Consider the following 19909-nt stretch of genomic DNA (forward strand, 5'->3'; position numbering starts at 1 on the left):
AGGGGCCAGTCCCAGCCATTGACTTCACTTTGTCTGTAGTTAGGTTAAATGATTTACATATTTATGTGTCATGTCATATGTCAATGTATGGGCTGCTAAAGGCACTTGGGTGGCCCTCAGGAAAGCAAGAGTTACCCAGCCTGAGTTAGATAACCTTTGTGTTGGAGTTCCAGGTCACACGGGACTGTGTTTGGCTCTAGGTGTGGTAAAACCTGTGGAATATCTCACTGGCAGTGAGATCCTTGATGTTCTTGTAGACCAATGAAATTGATATAATGAAGGAAATGGTTTGGTTTTTTGAAAGGGTATTTTGGCAAGATAGAATGTCACCATAATAGGAGGAAAGGCAAAAAGGGTTGGAATTACTCAGCCTGGAGAAGAGAAGTCTTTGGGGTGACCTAACTGTGACCTTCCATTACCTGAAGGGAGCCTACAGGAAAGATGGGGAGGAACTTTTTTCAAGGGCCTGGAGTGACAGGACAAGGGGGAATGGCTTCAAACTGAAAGAGAGCATGTTTAGGTTAGATATTAAGAAATTCTTCACTGTGAGGGTGGTGAGGCACTGAAGAGGTTGCCCAGAGAAGCTGTGGCTGCCCCATCCTTGGCTATGTGCAAGGCCAGGTTGGATAGGGCTCTGAGCAACCTGGTCTAATGAATGACATGCCTGCCTGGGTATATTGGAACTAGATGATCTTCAAGGTTGCTCCCAACCCAAACCATTCTGTGATAATATTTCTGACTAGCTCTTATCCAAGCCTAAATCTCATGGAAGTGGAGTAGCCTTCCAGTGTGCTTTCTTTGCTGTTTAATGTCAGAAGAGAGGAGACATCCTGCAGTTTGATATGTGCAGAAGAAATGTTATCTGCTTAACTTGTCAGCTCGAGGACATCAGAAGTCATCACCAACTCTGCTTGGTTCTGTGAGCAAAAAATACAATAGTTCCTCTGTGCAGTGGTACTTTTTGGAAGTGGGGCACAACATACTGCTAGTGGGGAGATCTTTAGCAGGTCCTTGGGCTTCTGAGGACCTCCAAGAGTTGCATTGCTTGTTCATTCAAGCAGTAGCTGTGTTCAGTAGCCGTGGATGAGATGTGTTGTAATTTTATTATTTCTTTAAATCCCTCTCCCAAGCATGCAACTTGATTGAATTTTAAAGATGTGTATGTTTTCTTAGGGTGATGGGCATTTATGCCTTTGTATAGCAGCTAATGTAAACAAAAGAGCAGATCCACACTGCTGCTACCACCTTCTCTCTGTACTGCAGATGTCTGAGGAGCTGGAGCTGCTGCTGCTGCTGGTAAGTGCTACAGGAGGCTGCTCAGCTTCCCTTTGCAGGCTGCTCTATCCCCTGATTCTCCAGGAGATACCGTAGCTGTGGCTGCAGATTAGATTTTTCTCTCCCTCCCCCTGCGAGACCTCTGTGTGCTTTGACGTCATGTGTGCTCCTTTCAGTTGCCATAGCAGCCCCATTCGCCAAGCTCTCTGCCTGTCTCCTCTGGTAGGTTCCACAATGGTACAGCCAGCATCACGCTGCACAATGGTTTCCAGGCAGTGAAAGAGCGTGATTCAGCAAGCCACTCTCCCCCCCCTCCCCTTTTATTTCATTATTATCAGACATTTTGCCTCCTCTTTTTCTGTTCTCTTCTACCCTCTCCCCCAGGCTTTTATTCAGTTCTTGAAAGGAAAACGGTGATTTACCTTGAGAGCAACTGCCCATCATTTTTCTTTTTTTTTTTCTCTTATCTTTTTTTTTTTTTTCCTATTATTATAAATAGCCCTTTTTTTTTTTTTTTTCCTCAGCACTGTTTGGAATGTGATTTAAAAATACCACCTAAAGTCGCAGTTTGGGGAAAAGGTTTCTGGACGAGGAGAATAGCTCGCAAGCAAGGAATGGTAGGTGGTTGATGCTAATATTCTTTGACTAACTGCTTTCGCAGGGTGGGGTGACTAATATTGATTGCTCTTTGAGGAAAAAAAAAAATAAAGCAGGGGAGAGGGAGAGAGAGGGACAGATTAATGAAATAAATGCTAAGAGAAGCAAGAAGGCTGCACCTGTCCATTTTGTGGCGAGAGAAGCAACATTTTCCTGTGTTCGGGTGTGTATGAGCTTTAGTGTTTGGGTGCTGTAGGTGACCGGTGGCCGTGAGAGCAGGGCAGGGGCACACCGTGGACGGGAGTGTGGCAGTGCTTTACCAGCTGGCTCATGTAAACAGTGGGGTTTTACTCAGCCTCATCACCTCTAACGCTGCCTGGGGGCTTTGGGGGGAAGGAGGTGTCTTGGCTTGCAGCTCAGTAGAAAAATGAGGGTATTTTGGGGGTTATATGGTCCATACACAGCCATATACAATTTGAGTGTGGAAAAATAAAGAAAGGACAAGGAACTGGAACATTCAGGGGACAGAAGTCTTGGCCTTTTGCAGAGTGGTTGAATGCCAAAAAAAAAGTGTGTGTGTGTGGAAGTGTTTGACAAACCTTGTCGGATGTGGGGGTGGGGGTTGTTTTTAAGAAAGTGGCCTTTAATCATCACTCTTCCACATTACTTGGATGCAAGTGAACAACTCAGCCCACTGGGTTTTACAGAATCACAAGAGCTTTCAGAAGCGTTTACAGCAAGCTACAGGCCAGTTATTTTGCAAAAGAGAATTAACTATCTGTAGATGCTGCAGTGAAATCAATGTTGCTTTGCAGGGAAATCCTCTGGCCGAAAAAGCTACTGCCAGCTACTGCTAATAGGAAGAGATGTTGGGTTTGTTTTTTACAGCAGAGGGACATTATTAGAAATGATAGAAATTTGCCTTGGATAATTAAGTGTTACAGCATTGTTTAATAAGCAGGCAGTGCTCCCACTGAACCACGATGGGCATGTTTCACACCATCCGTGTGCTGGGGGATTGTAAGCTTGTTTACATGGGTTCTTTTTGCTGCATAGCTTCCTTATATCCTCAGTGCAATCTTCCCCTCCTCTGATATGTTCACTGTAAGTTTTGCCAGAGACTTCTATAGGGACAAACCAATACTATGTGAAAATACAAGTTTTGAGGGAAATTATGCCGTGGAGTAGAAATGCATTAGGAGGAAAACACAAATGAGTATATTGTAAGTGATCAGAGGAGTCTGAAATGAGCTTGGTGAAGGACACAGAGGTTGTCCTGCAAGCCCAGCTTCAGAAAAAGAGAAGGGGTAAGATAGAGCAGGCTGGTGTAGGTACTGCACGGGGCTGTTTGTCTTTGCTCACGTGTAACCTGTCTTCGGTCCCCATGCCTTGGGGAAAATGGGGTGCACCAACCCTCTGCTATTTTAACCTTCTTTTGGTACTTTGCTGTGTAATCACTGGTCAGGAGCACTGGAGCAGTATTTGCTTCTGTGGTCCTCTGGCTGTGTGCTCTCTTCCTGCTAGGAATGGTGGCATAGAAATACCTTTTCAGTTGGCTCAGCTAATGACTTTGTCTTACAGGGATGCAGATGTGAATGACAAAGGTGATTTGACCTCAGTCATTAAACAATATTCTTTTTTCCTGACTCTTGATAAACTGCACTCTTGCTCACAGCTCTCTCCTGCTGTTTCAGAATATGCATAATTTGTCAGGGTCCTGCTGTAATTATGGTTTTGTTGAGGAGTATTGGGATTACAAGGGTGTTCATAAATAGGATAAGGACAGAAATCACTTACCATGAAAAATAAGTTACCTTCAGCTGCCTGTCTCCCTGCTTGGAAAATGTCCTTCTCATTGTTAAAAAGCCCCTTCAGTGCACAGACACAGTTCTATAAGCAGACTACAGGGATGAGTGTTTTCTTGTAGGTTTGGATTTTTTTTCCCTACTGTCAGTGGCTGGCATGTTTGCAGCTGTTTTTTAGCGATTTAACAGTACTGGATCAATATACCTTCAAACAGTGTTACAGTACCAGATCTGGCTTGTGAAAGCAAAGAGAGAGTTATCAAAATTTCACTGCCATGGTATTAGAGAAGGTCATAAAGTTTGCTTCTAGTTTTTTCAGTTCATTGCAAAACTCATCCAATTTAAGGAAGGGCTAAAGCAGGCCCAAAGGAGGATGGTTTTACCACTGCTTTTGCAGGCAACATCATAATTTTCTTAAGCCTTGGAAGAGAGAAAAGCTGCATTTAGGGAAAGGTCTCCAGCTTTAAAATTGGCAATCTCTTGAACTGTTGTTCAGCAGATACTACTCAGTTCCTGGGACAATTCCAAACTGCAGAAAATATCACCACCTTGTTGATAAATTTTCAAATCAAAGTAAATTTTTGTTTGTTTTATGGCAAGAATTTTATACCCATAGCCCCTCCCTTTCCACTGACTACATTTTGACCTTATAATAACACTACTAGAAATGATGTCCGGAAAGCCTAGTGATTGCAGAATCACCACAGTTTCTGCTCTGTTATGTCATCAGGAGTAAAGGAGAGAGTCTTCACTGGACTACAATACTGAATAGATAGATACAAGTTCTGGCTTTCAGTGCTCTTATTCTGCTACCCTTTTCCATGATTCTTGCACACTTACTGTTTTGAAGGCTACTTGCAAGGAAAATGAACCTTCATAAAAGGGCCACCAGTGATTAAAGTAGAGATCAAAAGCCATACAGGGGATGGGATGGAATTTCCTGGTCCCCTGTCCACTGTTTATGAAAGCTACACAGCTGTCCTTGAGCTGCTCTACTGTGTTTTAGCCTGATAGCTGTAGCTTTGTTAGCCAGCTCTAGGATCAGTCTTGGCTAGTTGTTAGAAGAGAAGGACAGGAAGTTCAAGTTCCAATACTTTCCAGTCTTATTTGTTTTCTATACAGTGAGACTTTTGGTAGAAGTTTAGGTGTATGAACTCCCTAGTGGTGGTGGTATGTTCTCAGTTTCATTTCCACAGAAGATGTGAATTCATGAGCTTTTGTGTATGCTAGGATCTTCGTGACTATGCCTGGAGCATGGCACAGTGTCTTGTTACAGCAAGAAAAAGGAAATGCAACTGTTATATTTTTAGGCAGGTTCTGGGTTTTTCTCCTGTCTAAGAACAAAATGATGTTGATGACCCTGTGAGTGTAGCCCCTTGCTCACATCACAGCAGTAACATGGGAAATTTGGGGTGTGTTATGACCCGATCTAACACAAATCTTGGGGTGTGTTAGAATCTCTCAAGACTTCTGTGAGCTTTTTACATTGTAATAATCAGTAAAAGTTGGAAGTCCAGAAGAGCCTTCCAGTCAAGTCAATAGCTGCTTCACCAGGATTCTACACTAAGAGGTCAATAACGCCGCAAATAGGAACTGTAATTTGAGGGTGGGATTTCAGGAGCCTGAGCTGGGCCCTTATTTGTTAAGTAGTTGTTTTCTCGTGAGGATTTTTTCATTTTCTGTGCTTAGTACAAAATTTTAGTTCTGACATACTTGAAAGCATGTTAGGATACAGGGGTAAGAAAATGTTGTTCAAACTTTACACTTAATAGTAATTGCTTAATTTTGTTCAGTGCTTAGATACCAGAACACCATGTTTGACTGTTCCTTCTCTTATTCACTATCTTAATACCACAGCATTTGCTTTTTCCTCCAATTCTTGAGGTTGTCTGTAAGTTTCTTGACTGCATGGGCTTTGTTAGTTGAACTTCTTTTGTCACATGCTTTGCTGTTTGTTTTTGAGAGGGTGCCAATTTGATAAACAGCAGTAATTCACAGGCCTTTCCTGATGCCTATATGTATCCATATCACAGTTTTTAAAGATGTTAATCATGTCACAAGTCAAGTTTAATTTCCATCCCCAGGTATTGGTGACAGGTGGCTATGTACATATCTCAACTGGTTATAAGTAAAGTTTCTGTTCTTCCTTGTTTCAAAGAAAAATTTCAAGATCTGGCCTGAGAAAGATAAATAGTATAGAAACAAAAATAATTATTTTAGAACAGTTATGATTTTTTTTTTTTAGTGCCATCTGTTTCAATTTGAACAGTCTTGACCGTGTGCTCTTGAGCACTAAGGCCTTGATTTTTTTTTTTTCCTTTTTTTTGCTGGTGGGGGAATAACTGTGACACATTCCTCCCATTTAAACAGCACTTCATACTGCATTATTTTCTGTCTCTAGCCTTTCTTCTTTGCATGGAAGAAAGGAAATTTATGGTACAGATACTGCCTGAACTGGATGCATTATGGTATTATCAGAGGAAAATCTAAAGTCTTTGTTATATAACGTGCAGCTATTGATATTCCAGGTTAGTTTAGTTTTCTGAAATTTTCTGTGTCAATCAGACTTGAAAAATAAACCCCAAATATTTCTTTCTCTTTTTTTGTGCTTAGGGCTAGTATTAGGAACCTGTACCAACAGCAGGCCAGACTCAAATATCAGCTATGGCAACCCATGCATGAAGTTGATGCCTTTGAACTATTTCCTATAGATGAAACATAGCACATGCTGTGGTGAGTCAACAATATATTATTTTATTAAATCATACTTCTTGGCAAAAAAAAAGCCAAATGCCAAAAGATGCTAAATGCCCAAGTGCATGCTGATTTTTTTTTTACTTTTGTTTTGTTTTGTTTTTTGTTTTTCTTGTTTTGGAGGGGGGAGGCAGGGAACATTAATGTTACAACTTGTAGTAATTTTTAGTACACATTAACATAATGCTGTCATTTTATAATGAGTTTTCCAAGAGTATAATTCCTGCGTTGCACAGTTATCAGATGGAGCATATTTGGAATGTTGTTTCAGAGGAAGTGTTAATATAGCAAAACAATTTTAAAAAAGATCCTACACATGCAGGGTTCTGAGCACGATTTAAAATGGCAAAATCTGTTTCACTACTGGAAAATCCACAATTTTGGACCAATTTTTGTAACTAATGTTTTCCATCTCTTTGATTTGGTATGGGGGAAAGGTTGCTTTGTTTCTCTTTGAGATGACTGAAGATGACTGTGGGGAGTCCTCATAGATTTTCTTGATGTGTCTCTTTATCCTTGGACAGTAAAATAGTGAGAATAGTGATGAAAAGCAAATAGTCTTTTAAAAAATACTGTAGTTTTAACCATCTTAAGTCTGCTAATGATTTCAATGCATATTTCTTCCATCAGAAATCATTTTGATTCTGATAATTTCTTTAGGATGATTTTGGTGTACCTTTGGGAAATGGGGAATTGTTTTCAGATTTCTCATGTAATCTCAATAGAATTGGTATCAAAACTTATAACTGTTACACCAATAAAGTGTAGCTCCAAGTCACTGAAATGTTCCTGTAAGGAGATAGTACTCTTACTTGTAGATGGGGGATGGAAACATGTAGTAGGCACTCACCAGTGAGCAGAAGTGGTGTGTAGGTAATGTTAAGGATGATTAGATGAATGCTCTGGTGGCACTTTCATCCTTGGTGAAGCTGCTGAAAAAATTAAACAGGTGTCAGTTAAATCTTTGCAAAGCAGTTTGACTGCTTTGAAGTGAGATGAGTAGCAGAAAGCAGGGCCTACTTATCCACTGAGAGAATTTGTGTTGGAATCTAAAGGGTTTCCCGAGGGGAGAAGACATACACTGGACATGGACAGTGATTTGTGGCATGAGGAGTCACAGTCTGGATGCTTACATCCTTGACTTGTGGACATCCAGTGGAAGCAAAACATTTATGTAGAACTTAATAACCTCTCTTTATTACTACAATATTTTTAACTTCTTATGGCTTTTAAGGCCTATTGTCCTAATGTAATTCTAGTTAGCAAGACAGCCTTCATCTTGGCTTCATGTGTAGGCTTTAGAAACTGTGACACTGAGCCTTTTGTGTATGAACGGGTCTGGGTGACTTTTGAATTTATAATGAAGCCTGAAACCATATGAATTTTTTTTTTTTTAATTAGTATTATTTTACTTTAGTTTCTGTGCTGAGGAGCACACGGATAACCTGCTAGTTGTAGATAATGGAAGAGGCTGGCAACAGCAAAGTATATATGATTTATGGTAGTTGATGGAGTGGTGCGAATAAAGGATTTTGTTAACATGTCCATGATGAACAGTTGCTAAACAGACATTGCATGAGATTTTTATGGTGTTTAGTACATGTTAATGTAATTAGCTGATAGTCATGGCAGCCCAGTTCCTCTCACCATTAACATTATTAAAATTGCTGTATAAGTAGAAAAATCGTTCTTGAGAAGCCGGCTGATGATAATCCCCACTCTTGGTGATTTTGCATGTAGTAGTGTATGTAGTGCTAATTTTGGAACACAGTGGTACTGCTGAGTACAAGCACTGGAACTTGATCATTTGTCCCTCAGGTCACCAAGACGTCTTTATTATCGTGTTGCAGTTATTGATATTGCTGTGTGGTGTTCAAGCATGCACCAATGGCTCTGTTCAGGGTCCTTCCAGAGTTCAGGGCACATCTAAGTCATCTCCTCTAGCTTTGTTCTTCCCAATTTAGATTTTAGGGTAGGAAATCAGTGCAAACACCAGGGTTTCAGAAACACCATATGAAATGTGTCAAAAGAACTCAGATATGTCACAGGGAGAGAGTTACTTGAGAAGTTTGCTCCCAGCTGACATAACATTAATAAGAAAAATTAGCTAAATATGTTTAACAGAAATTAAGGACTTTAAGGTCTTGTTCTGAGGTAACAGCTCCACAAAAAACATCTTGTAGGTCTGTTCAGGCATATAATACAACCCTTTAGCATGTATTTAAAGCTTTGTATGTGTAGGAACTAGGCATGCAGTCCTGTAAACGTGTGTAGCAAATGCAGTTTGAAATTTGGGGCTTGAGCTCTCTCCAGTTAATAGTGCTTGTTAAGGCAGACACTTCGATCATATAGCTTTATTTTGCATTCAGCAATTTCTGAGGATGAAAACACAAGCTTTGTAACTGTAGAACTTGTATGTGAAGTCAGAAACCACATCTAAAAATTAGCATATAATTAGCAAAGTTGCTGGATTAGCTGTCCAAAAACATTAAAAAATGGTCAGGAAAAATAGCATTTGGAGAACGAAAGTACCTGTCAATATTCATCACAGAAAAGAACAAGTAAGGAAAAAACCTGGGATATTTTGCTTAACAAAAAAGTAAGGTTAGTGCTGTGGGCGATGGGTATTTTGAAAAGCTGAGCTAATAATTTTATTAGAAGTCATGTAAGAGGGAGGCTTTGATACATCTATGCAGAGAAGCAAAGTACCTGGGATAAAGGAATTTTGGGGGTTTTTTAAGTGCTTGAAAAAAACATTTGAGGATCTTTCTATTTTGTACTGTCTTGGCTTGGTATCTTGCTACTACAGTCACTTTTTTTTTGGAACATCGTGTTGGTTTCTCTTATGTTCATCATTGTGTAAGTGCTAAGTGCACAAAGAGAAATCAAAGGAACTCAGAGCACAATTTTCTCTGTGCAACTTGTGTTCTGCTCTTCTGCCTAATAGAAAAACCCTGTTCATATTAAATTTGCTGCATATGATAAATGTAAAAATTTATTACCTGTTACTGATGATGGTGATGTAATGTGCAACATATTTCCCCTTGGAGGACTGTTGCCTGAGTCTATTTCCAAAAGCTATTTGTCACGTGATCAGCTACATGCAAACAAAGGTTTTCCAGAAGTGACCTCTAATACTCAACACTTCAGCTGCTCACCTTCTCTATTTTTCAAGGGGGTTGGACTTTTTCCAGAAAGTGCCGAGATCTTCACTTTGATTTACAGACTTTGTAATGGAACCACTTCATGGCCTTTTATTTCAATAAACTTCACTGGAAATGCCCATAAAGGGAATTTTCTTGCCTTTGCTTCTTTTTTTTTGTTGATGATCTTTTTTTCCTTTATATGGATTTTCTTTTTTGTCTGCTCAGGATATTGTTTTGCAGAGTGTTTTCACACCCCTTTAAACTCAGATAACATTATGTGGATTAATGCTATTACTTCTATTCTGATTCATATCCCTTCTCCCTCCATCCTTGTTTTATCTTTAGCTATTCCTACAGCCCCTAAGATTGGTATTTTAATTAAATTGTATTGAAGTTTAGCATTGTCAACTCTTGCAGTATTTGGGCTTTTTTAATGCTCTGGGCTAAGTATCACATACATGTGAGAAACTACGAGCTTTCTTTTAATAAAATGCAGGCTTTTTGTTTATATTACTGAAAAAAATGAAGTTTGAGTATATGAAAGAGTGAGGGTTCAAAAATGCACAGCCCTCCCACCAAGATTATTCCTGAATGGTATACTGGATTTTTGACATCATGTAACACAGGTCTTAGGCTTTTGGGACAGATAGTCTTAGAAAAATATTTTTTATTTATTTGGAAAGTGAAGATTTGGTGTCTTTCTAAGACACAGACATACCTTGTGCTGTATCTATATCTGTATTCCCCCAGTAGCTTGAACAGGCCCAGCAAAAGTCAAGCTATTTGCATTTAAAAAATGAAAATAAAATTTATCTAAAAAATTCAAGTTCCTGGTGTCTGCAGTTGTTTAGTTTTGCTTTGGAATACTGCTGGACCAAATGCTTTTATTCTGCCGCATGCCAGTCTGCACTCACTGAAAAGGAGTGAGCTTAATTTATGAGCTTAATGCTTTCCTGTGTCAGGCATGACCTGTGAATATATCCCATGAAATATTTGTGTCTTCTGTATTTTTTGAGTTCCTGGTGGAAAAAATAGCTGTGAACCACCTGTCAGGCCAGTTCAGTATTTGGCAGTCTCCTCTTCCAACCTTACGGAGAATATCCAGGACTATTGCTGTGGAATATGGGAGTAGAATGTCAGACAAATATCTTCTGAGCCTTTGAGTAGTTTTCCAGTGTGATTCTTATGGGCTGTATTAAAATAATTTGAATAGCCTGCAGAAAAATAAATGGAAATGCCAAATCAATAACAAAAAGCACCCGGAATGGTGCCAGCGGAAAGGTGGAAAAGAGACCAAGACAGCAGTAAATTCAGCTCTGCTAATGGGCATGGCATGCAAACCCATATTATATAAAGTGGTGGGAAGTATTTTGTGACCACAGGGCAAAAGGTTTTGCCTGCTTCCTCTTCAAGGCTTGTCAGTGTGGTGTGTCTCTGTGCCTATTTCTTTGTGGCCTGTCCTTATCAAAAGTGCCTTTCTTTCTCACAATTTGTCAACAGGAGCAGAAACCTGGGTATACCATGTAGTACTGCCAGCTTTTCCTCTGCTGTGGTGTGTATTGGAAAGAACGGGGAGCACTGTGGGTGAGGAGTGTTGCTCTTGTAGAGAGGAGCACCCCCAGTGCTGGCAGCATCAGCTGCTGCATTCCTGCTCCCCGCATGAGGATTTAGGTGGAGTTGGCTCAAGGCTGCAGTGTGCCAACTGCTGTACAGGCATTAGGTTAGCAGCTTTAAGCTCTTGGGCAGTCATTTCCCAGCTATAAAAGGGAGTGAAAGAAGCTGAAAATGTGTACAGGGTTATCAGAGCAACGCAGCGAGTATGACATTAATGTCGTGTTCCTTCTCTCCCCACTATTGTGTGTTGGGATGGAGAGTGGCAGGCAAGTGAAAGCACAAAGGCAAAAATGCACAGTGGTGGACTGTCCAGAAGAGTGAGGTTATCCAGAGGTCATTCAAACTCATTGTACATCCACACCTTCAGGTAGAGCACTTGGTATCCTTCCTGCATTGGATGCAGACTGAAGGTTGGCAAGAAGAGAGGGAGCGCTGCAGGCCTGGTGCAGTATTTGTGCATTCTTAATATGTTCAAATTCCTGGCAGAATTAATAAGAGCAATTCACCAGTGAAGAGTTTGAGGAGATGTAATTATTAAGTAGGCATTCTTGAGCTGTTGGATGTTGAATAGCTCTGGATTAGTTTTATAAAAATCAGAGTTGCTGAGGCTTACAGTTTTTAATCACTTTAAAGAAGAGTAAGAATATAAGAGCAGCCATTAGTCTCACAGGAAAAATCCATCTAGAAAAGGCTTCTGTCCTCAGTGGCCATTAGCTAAATATTTGGAGAAGAAAAGTAAGAACAAGATAAGTAATCACCAATGTTTCTCTTGTTGTGTCCTCCCATACTCTGGAAGTCTGACTACTTTTGGGGGATAGAAATTGTTTCTTTGTCTTAAAAGTTATATTTCCTAATTCACCATTTTTTGCCCAGCATGTGTTTTATGAGCTCTTTTCTAGATGTTCAGTCTGATGATCAAGTTCTGGTTGCATTGAAAATGCTGGGATTTTATTTGTTTTAAAAAGTGTTGTTGGGTGTAGATATTACTCCCACTCTGGGAAACAAAAAACATTTCTTGTGTGAACCCACTCTAAAAATGCAGCGGTTTTGAAAATACTATAAATGTATAATAGTACTGTGATAAAATGTTCTGTTCCTAGCAGATACGGAGTCTTGGCTAAAGGTAATATTTATCCAGCTGGCTCTGGAGTAATTTATGGAGCGTGTAGCCTTGTGTTAGCATGGTTACTATCCTGAGCTGGTTTATCTAGACCAGTGCAGCAGGTAGAGTGATACAATGGTTTGGGTTGAACGGACCTTGGAAGGCAGGGCCTTCTTTCACTGGGATTACAGAGAGTTTCTGATGTGCTTCCTTACAGCCTTTGTTTAAAAGTCTAGTTCCAATTAGGTATCCAGCTAGTGCGGCTACTTTCCTTGGAGCAGGTGTCAGTGCTCTCCAGTTTGGCCTGCCAACACTGCATGAAAGCAGAGATGAATGGGAGGATTTTCTTGATTTATAGGCTGTTAGGATTGAAATAGAGCACACAAGAGAAGGCAGGGTGGAATTAATTACCCTGCTCTTCACGGAGTGGACAGGATGGTTTGTCTTGGTTGCACATCAGAACCAGGTGAAATAATGACCTAAAATGGTATCCAAATGTTCCTGTTCGGTATTCTCAAAGCAGTTTTTTCTCAGAACGTAAGTTTTTTGTCTGTTTTCATAGTTTTTAACTTCACTGCTTCATGCCTAGTTCAAGTACTTTATATGTGATTCCCCACCGAAAATGCAGAGATAGTGTTTAAAAATTGACTCCAACTCTTTAAACAGGAACTTGACGGGCAAGTCAAAATTAAATTTACAACAAAATTAAAATTACATTTTAATGCTGGTTTTCTTGAAACGAAAACTTCTCTTTGAGAGATGTTCCTGAAAAAGATCTGCATAGCTTAATTGTGAATCATAATACCACTTAAATTCCTGCACTAATTTTATGTTAGATTTTAGTCATCAGCATGTATATAAATGTTTTTGTGGCATTATGAATGCTTGATTTGCTGTTGTACTTAAAATTAATTTTTTTTATCTGCCAAGCTGTGTGAAAAGAGTATGATGGATGTCTTCCATGACACAACACTGTCAAAAAGTACCCACGTGGTTGTACAAACAGCAATGATCTATAAACCCTTTCATAAAGTGTTTTGAAGGTGATACATAGAGTCCTCAATCTACAAACCTATAGTGCAATTCTGTGCTTTTCTTTTGGGAATTTTGAAAAAATAAAGACAAGGATTTCTGCTTGGTTTTGGCTTTTTTGGGCAGATGTGGCAATTGTTAGTTGAGGTTATGTGTGTGGCTGTCAACAGAGCATGGAGCTCAAACTGTGACATGGGAAGTAGTATTGTCAGAACTGAAGTATTCAAAAGCCTTCAGTGAAATCTTCAGACTTTGAACTGGTTTATTTTGATTTTGCGGGCTTGCAGGCCACCTTTGCATCTCGTTGTTAAGGTTTTCTCTGAAAATCAAAAAGATGTAGAACCAAGCACGTCTTGGTGGGGTCAAGGGAACAGCGTGAAGGCAGATGCTTCTTTAACTAACAGGATGAAGGCAATTGGGGAAGTTTTTAAAACAACAAAAAATATTATGCATAAAATTACTCCCTGGAGACCCTAGAGCACACAAATCAAACAGTAGCCCATTATACCTTACAATGATTGTTATTGGGTTTTAAGTAAAAGAGAGAGCCACATTTACTATATTCTAAATCTTCTGTCAGGATTTGACTGCCAGCAACAAAATCCAATGTAATGGCGATTACTAAAATGAATTTCACCTCTGAACCTCACACCTGGAAATATTGCAAAGAAACTTTGTTCAGTGAGCTAATTTTAATCATCTGCAAGCAGACATCAGTTTGATTAGCAAGCCTACTCCTCCCTGATGAGACCACACCTGGAGTCCTCTGTACATGACAGACATGGACCTGTTGGAGTAGGCCCAGAGAAGGGCCAAAAAGATGGTCAGAGGGAGGCAGCCCTTCTCCTGTGAGGAAAGGCTGAGTTACTGGTGCTTCAGCCTGGACAAAGGAAGGCTCCAAGGGAAGAGCCCTTACTTAAAAGGAACTTCTAAGAAAGGTGGGGTTGCTTAATAGTAGGGGCTGTAGCAACAGGACAAGGGGTTTTAAGCTGAAGGAGGGTCAATTTAGAGCAGATATAAAGAAGAAGTTTGTTCTGGTTTTTTTATGAGAGTTGTGAGATACTGAAACAGGTGGCCTAGAGGTGATAGATGCCCTATCCTGGAAACATTTAGGATTGATGTGGATGAGGGTCTGAGCAACCTGGTTGAAGATGTCCTTGCTCATTGCAGGGGGTTGGACTAGATGACCTTTAAAAGGTCAGTTCCAATCAAAAAGAAAGAAAATAAAAGCTTGGGTCAGTAGATAAACCAATAGCCCTGCAGTGGCCTAATGCTATTTCACAGAAGCTGTGTTCATCCAGCAGCCTGACCTAGCATTGCTCGCCTCTTCCCTTCCCCAGTGATGCCTCATACAGACTTTGGGGTCATCAAGCCTCAGGTTTTTCCTACCCATCCTTCTGGCTTACAAAGCCCAATTGAAACTGATCCTGATCTTGTGATGTGAGCTACTTCTGTTCTACCACCTACTCCATTTCTTGCTGCTCTAGATAAACACTGCTTCTTTTTTAACTTTGCAGTTTAAGCACTGTGTTAAAATACATGTCATTTTCACAACTAACACAGTTCTCTGCATGCAGGATCTTTCTGCAGAGGTCAGCAGAACTCTGGTTTGGATTCCATTCAGAACTTTTGGAGGGATGTAGAGAAGGAAGCTTGCTCTTTTTATTTCAGCCATCAGGATTACCAGTATTTTCCCTTAGAACCTGCTTGTATTAAAAACATATTCCAGAATTGAGTTATTTCTGCACCTTACTGACAAAACTGTTGTACCTCCTCTGCCTCCACCACCTGTTTCTTCTCAGTGTCGGGTCTTCTTCAAATGAATTGCTTTGTAGTTTCATCTTTTGCTGTCTCTGTGTTAGAAACTATCTTGAAAAGGTTTGGTGGATGTTTCCAAAAACAGATACTCGAAGTAATACTGTGTGAAATGCTCAGAAGAGCAACAGCATGATTTTGGGTTATATCTGCAGACTTGTTTTGTGTCTAGTACAGCTCAAGGTGATTAGTAAATGTGATATTAAAAACTTGAAAGAAGGTTAAATGATCTTCAAAACAATACCATAAAAATTAAAATCTGAGAGGAAAACTCAGCCAAAAGATACAGAGCAAGTTCAGACAAGCAAGTCTCTACCTGGAAGAGCTTGGTTGTGATGAGGCTGTTTAATAGCCAGGCTGGAAATGAAATAGATTTCCTTGCCTGGGATGCTCCGTTATTCAATCAGTAAACCCAGACCAGTGGCTCTTTGAGCTATTTCACTGGGCACCTTGTCTCTGGATGGTAAGAAGGAGATCAGACAGCAAAAAAGCAGTGTACCTTTGTTCTGCAGGTTTTATCTTACTGATTTTTTTTTCATGTGTGAGGCACTTGCTTTTGACACTTCAAATTTATGTTATTTTCGATCCTTATGTTCTAGTGCAGAGCTTCCACTTGGAGCTGAGAGTTATCTAAGGGAGAGAGTGCTATGAATGCCTTCTGTTTGTCTGTGAGAAGAATGTTTCTGTCCTCCAGGAATTCTGCGTTGGAGCAATGAGCTGCAGTTTGGAAGGGCTGTGTATCACTGCTCTGAAGGACAAACATGTGAAGATAACTCGCTCAGCAGCCAGATAGAGGCAGAACTGGGATAGATGTAGCAAGATAGAGGTAGAATGAGTTTTAAACAAAGGAAGACTTATGTTTAACTGTGTCATTATGTTGGATTTATATCTGTTACATCATTGCACTTAATGAGCACATGAGGAGCTTTGTGATGAGTATACCTAAACCCATGGAGAGCTTTTTCATGTTTATTTCACCTCCATCTGATATTGTTTACAGTAACTTTAATGAATATATAACTAGCCATAAACCCTAAAATGTTAATCTATATTCATGGTGAATAGTATTAGAGTATCTCTTGGTACATTTCGTGGTTGTACATTAATAAAACTTTCTGCTTTTTATTACTATGCAGGAAAATAAATAATGGTGTCAAGAGAGATTTAAGCCAGTATTCCATCTCCAATACTATGTAATACTGCAGATGGATAGCATGAAATTCATGCAGAGAATCACTTTGTTCTTATAGTAAAAAGAAATATTTGGGCTCAAAGCTTCTGCTAGGCTAGTAAGTCATCAGAATGAATAAGATTTTCATTGTAGGTTTGGCATTATGAGTTTCTGTAAAATACTGCTCTTTAGTAAGTGATGTAATCATTTTCATTCACTTAGGGCGAGGCTCAAAATACATCTGCCTCTTTATCAAAAAGAGCAGATGCTGCCATTAAATTGCTCAAATTTACCATCAGAAAATGGTATTGCACTCCTGTTTTGGCGCTTAGTCTTTATACTCAGTTATTTTTTTCATGCTAAATATCAGCCTTTTAGTGATGGCTTCCATGTAACACACATAATGGTGGTTGGGGGTGGAAACCTGTAATGCTGTGGTTTGCTGTAATTTTTTTTGTAAGATATAAAATGCTGTAAATTTATGGAATACAAAGCTGTTTCCTCAGGATACAGAACTTGGCCTCTTTGTGCATGTGGTATTTTGTGCTATTTTCAGTGCTATAGAATTTTATGGCTTAATTGTCTAGCAAAGTGCATCATCAGCATTACATATTTGCATTGGCTTGTTAGTCTTGTTTTTTTAAATAAATAGAATATGTAGTAAATCATAACTGGCTTTTCAGGATTAAAATCAAGTCACTGAATGAATTGATTTGTCCTTGCATATGGTAAGTAAGTGTGTTTGTTTGCAGAGTACCATGCTTGCTATTGAGATGTATTGTAGTTGAAGGATTAAAAAACAAGGAGAAGAGAAAGGGAAGATGGTGTGGGGCAAAAACAAAGGACAGCAACTTTGACAGAGTTTTTCTTGGAGCCCAGGTTTGGATGCTGTACGTGACATCCTGCAATTTTTTTGCAGGAGACTTTCACACAGTCAGTGAGGGTTTGTTAAACATTCAATAAGTCTAGTTGACAAATGTGCTATGCTTGCAGAACCTGCAGTCCAGAGTCATGGAGGACAACGCAAAGGGTGTTTGCATAAGAGGGCAGAAAAAGCCTGCTGCTAATATGACATGAAGCCCTTGTCATTGAAGTTGGTTGGTAGGACGAGCAAATGCCGTGGGAAAAATCTGCCAAGAGAACAAGTGCAATTCGTTACCAGAATTTGAATTATTCATGCAAACTACGTCTTCAATCTGTTAATAAAGTTAGGAGTAGGAAAATATAAGTGTCTGTCACTGATGGTGGTTCCAAATTGGCAAAACCTTTGCCTTCAACTAAGTTCTCTGGAAGATGGGAAGTTGTCATAAGGACACCATGGCTACATGCAGGAGGGAGGAACCAGCAACCCAGTGGATAACCTTGTGGCTTTCTGAATAAATTGTGGCTGAAATATCATCAAGGGGAGGAGACAAGCCACAGGTACAGAGAGAAACAGGCAAATGCTGGTCCTTAACTGTGAGTTTTCCTGGTTGCTTCAGCAGCAGCAGTCTGCTGTAGCTCTGTGACATTGTTCGTGCTCACTGGTCTGTCAGAGGCCTGTCACTACTGAGGCTTTACTGTTGCAACTGTTCTTATTTTCCCTTTGTCTAGAAGGCATCGTATAGGCTGTTCTATCAAATAATTTTGATGTATTTACTCTCCTAGTTTTCCATTTCCCCCTCTCTCATCTTGTGCTTGGGGAGGGCTGTTGGGAGTGGCATGTGAGGTGATGCTCCAAGAGTACTGCAGTGGGGAGGGAATTGTGGTGGCACTCTACTGTGTGTTGCCTTCTTCCAGGGCAAGGTCCAACCGCACATGATGGCCACAGCTGACTGAAATCACTTGATTTTACTGATCGTTCTCTTACTCCTGATGAAAATCTGGAGAGCTGTGTTTCCTTTAAGCCTTGTTTTTTAACCTTTAAAAATTTAATTTAGATTAAATAGTCTCGTTGGTGAAGAATTAATGTCTCCTTCAGTTCTGCTCAAGTCCTGTTTGTTGATACAGACATTTGGTTCGGGTTAATATTGGACAGTATTGGATGCCTTTCCTCATCTCAAGTGTTGGATTTTGCTGGATATACATTTTGGGGTTGTTTTTGTTTTGTTAGGGATTTTTTTGGTTGTCTTGTTTTGTTTTTTGTCATTGTTGCTTCACACAGGACCTACCCCCCCACCCAGCATGAAGTGCCTATTTTTTTTGTAATCATGGGAACCACCATTGCCTTCCCAGACACGGCAATTCTGGGGAGGGAGCAGCACAAGCCCCAAGCTCTAGAGGAGCTTTTATAAAGGCACTTTGTTTTAGCCTTTTGGATAAAACATTTTGATGTTTTAGCATCAAATACTTATCCTCTTTTTGAAAACTTTATGAGCAGTGCCTTATATAAACAGATTTTATGTTTATTTACCTCTTCTGGTGAGCCTCTGAAGTACAAGTTGGTGACAGGGTTGGGTGAAATGGAATGAGATTATTATCTTTCTGTTTATTGTCTGGAAATGACCCTGGAGTTCTGCCTTTATTTGTATACATTGTGTAAGTGTCAGAGCTTAAACTCATAGAACATATTTGCAGATTTGGGTGTTATGATTTGAAGTGATATTTGTTTTGACAAATATATTATGGCAGGTAAAAGCAAATTATTTTTCTTAGTTCTTTCAGTTCAACAACTCTATAATCTTCAGTATTATGTACTTTTATAAGTCCTGACTTGTCTTCTAAGCAAGCCACTTAAAGGATTTCATATTGTTGTTTGATTAAAGGAAGAACTGTGCTGTCTAGGATTTGCAAATTTGTGAGAGAATCTTATTGCAAATTTTAAGTTATCTTGGTAACTTGGCAACTTGATCTTTGTAGAATCATAGAATGGTTTGGTTTGGAATGGACCTTAAAGATCATCCAGTTCCAAGCTCCCTGGAACTCCTACTACACCAGGCTGCTCAGGGGCCCCATTCAGCCTGGCACTTCTAGGGATGGGTCATCCACAAATTCTGTGGGCAACCTGGGCCAGTGACTTACCCTCACAGTAAAGAATTTGTTCCTGATATCTAATCTAAGTGTACCTTCTTCAGTTTAAGGGCATCCCCTCGTGTTCTATAACTCTACACCCCATAAAAAGTCTCCCTTCAACTTTCTTGTAGTCCCTTTAGGTACAGAAGGCTCCAGACTTCTGTTCTCCAGGCTGAACAGGCCCAGCTCTCAGGAGAAGTAAATTAGCCTGTTTTCCAGATTAGAGTTTGTACCAGAGATGATAATATGTGTAGCTTATTTTAGTATATAGCAAACACAATGGTTTCGTATGCAGACTATTTTTTTTGAGGCTTCCAGTGATGACAGGTCACCAAATATGTTACTAGGTGTTGTTTCTTGATTGATTCGGCACTAAATTTAATTTGCATGTTGCCTCTTCTTAGCTGTAATATGGAAAACAAATGCAGGATTTAGAGAAGAGGGGATTAGTGATAGCAAGATGCATATAAAATCATCTCATACTGTTTTAAGAGTGAGCAATTGCTGGCTTGCGATTCAGAATTAATTTTTTCTAATACGCTTATGTTAACAGTTTTATAATTAAGCTTCACTTAAAATTATAATAATAATTTCCTTTTCCATTCAA

General features: G+C 39.7%; 1 protein-coding gene across 7 annotated transcripts in view; it reads left to right on the forward strand.

Moving 5' to 3' along the window:
* Positions 1–1419: 1419 nt before the first annotated feature.
* The window catches only part of MAPK10 (mitogen-activated protein kinase 10), a 148721-nt gene continuing 130231 nt past the window's right edge, over positions 1420–19909 (forward strand). For 2 of the 7 annotated variants that reach the window (XM_042049473.1, XM_042049475.1), the window contains exons 1-2: positions 1512–1892; positions 6291–6410. Coding sequence is in view for 3 of the 7 variants with exons in the window: in XM_042049470.1 (XP_041905404.1) it covers positions 1435–1497; positions 1800–1892 (156 nt within the window). In the remaining 4 variants the exon portion in view is untranslated. The other 5 variants (XM_042049474.1, XM_042049476.1, XM_042049470.1 and 2 more) reach the window with 4 other exon arrangements.

The sequence above is a fragment of the Corvus kubaryi genome, unplaced genomic scaffold (genome assembly GCF_017639235.1).
Source record: "Corvus kubaryi isolate FWS band 111438036 unplaced genomic scaffold, C.kubaryi_AGA036_p1.0 71, whole genome shotgun sequence".
Taxonomy (NCBI): Eukaryota; Metazoa; Chordata; class Aves; order Passeriformes; family Corvidae; genus Corvus; species Corvus kubaryi.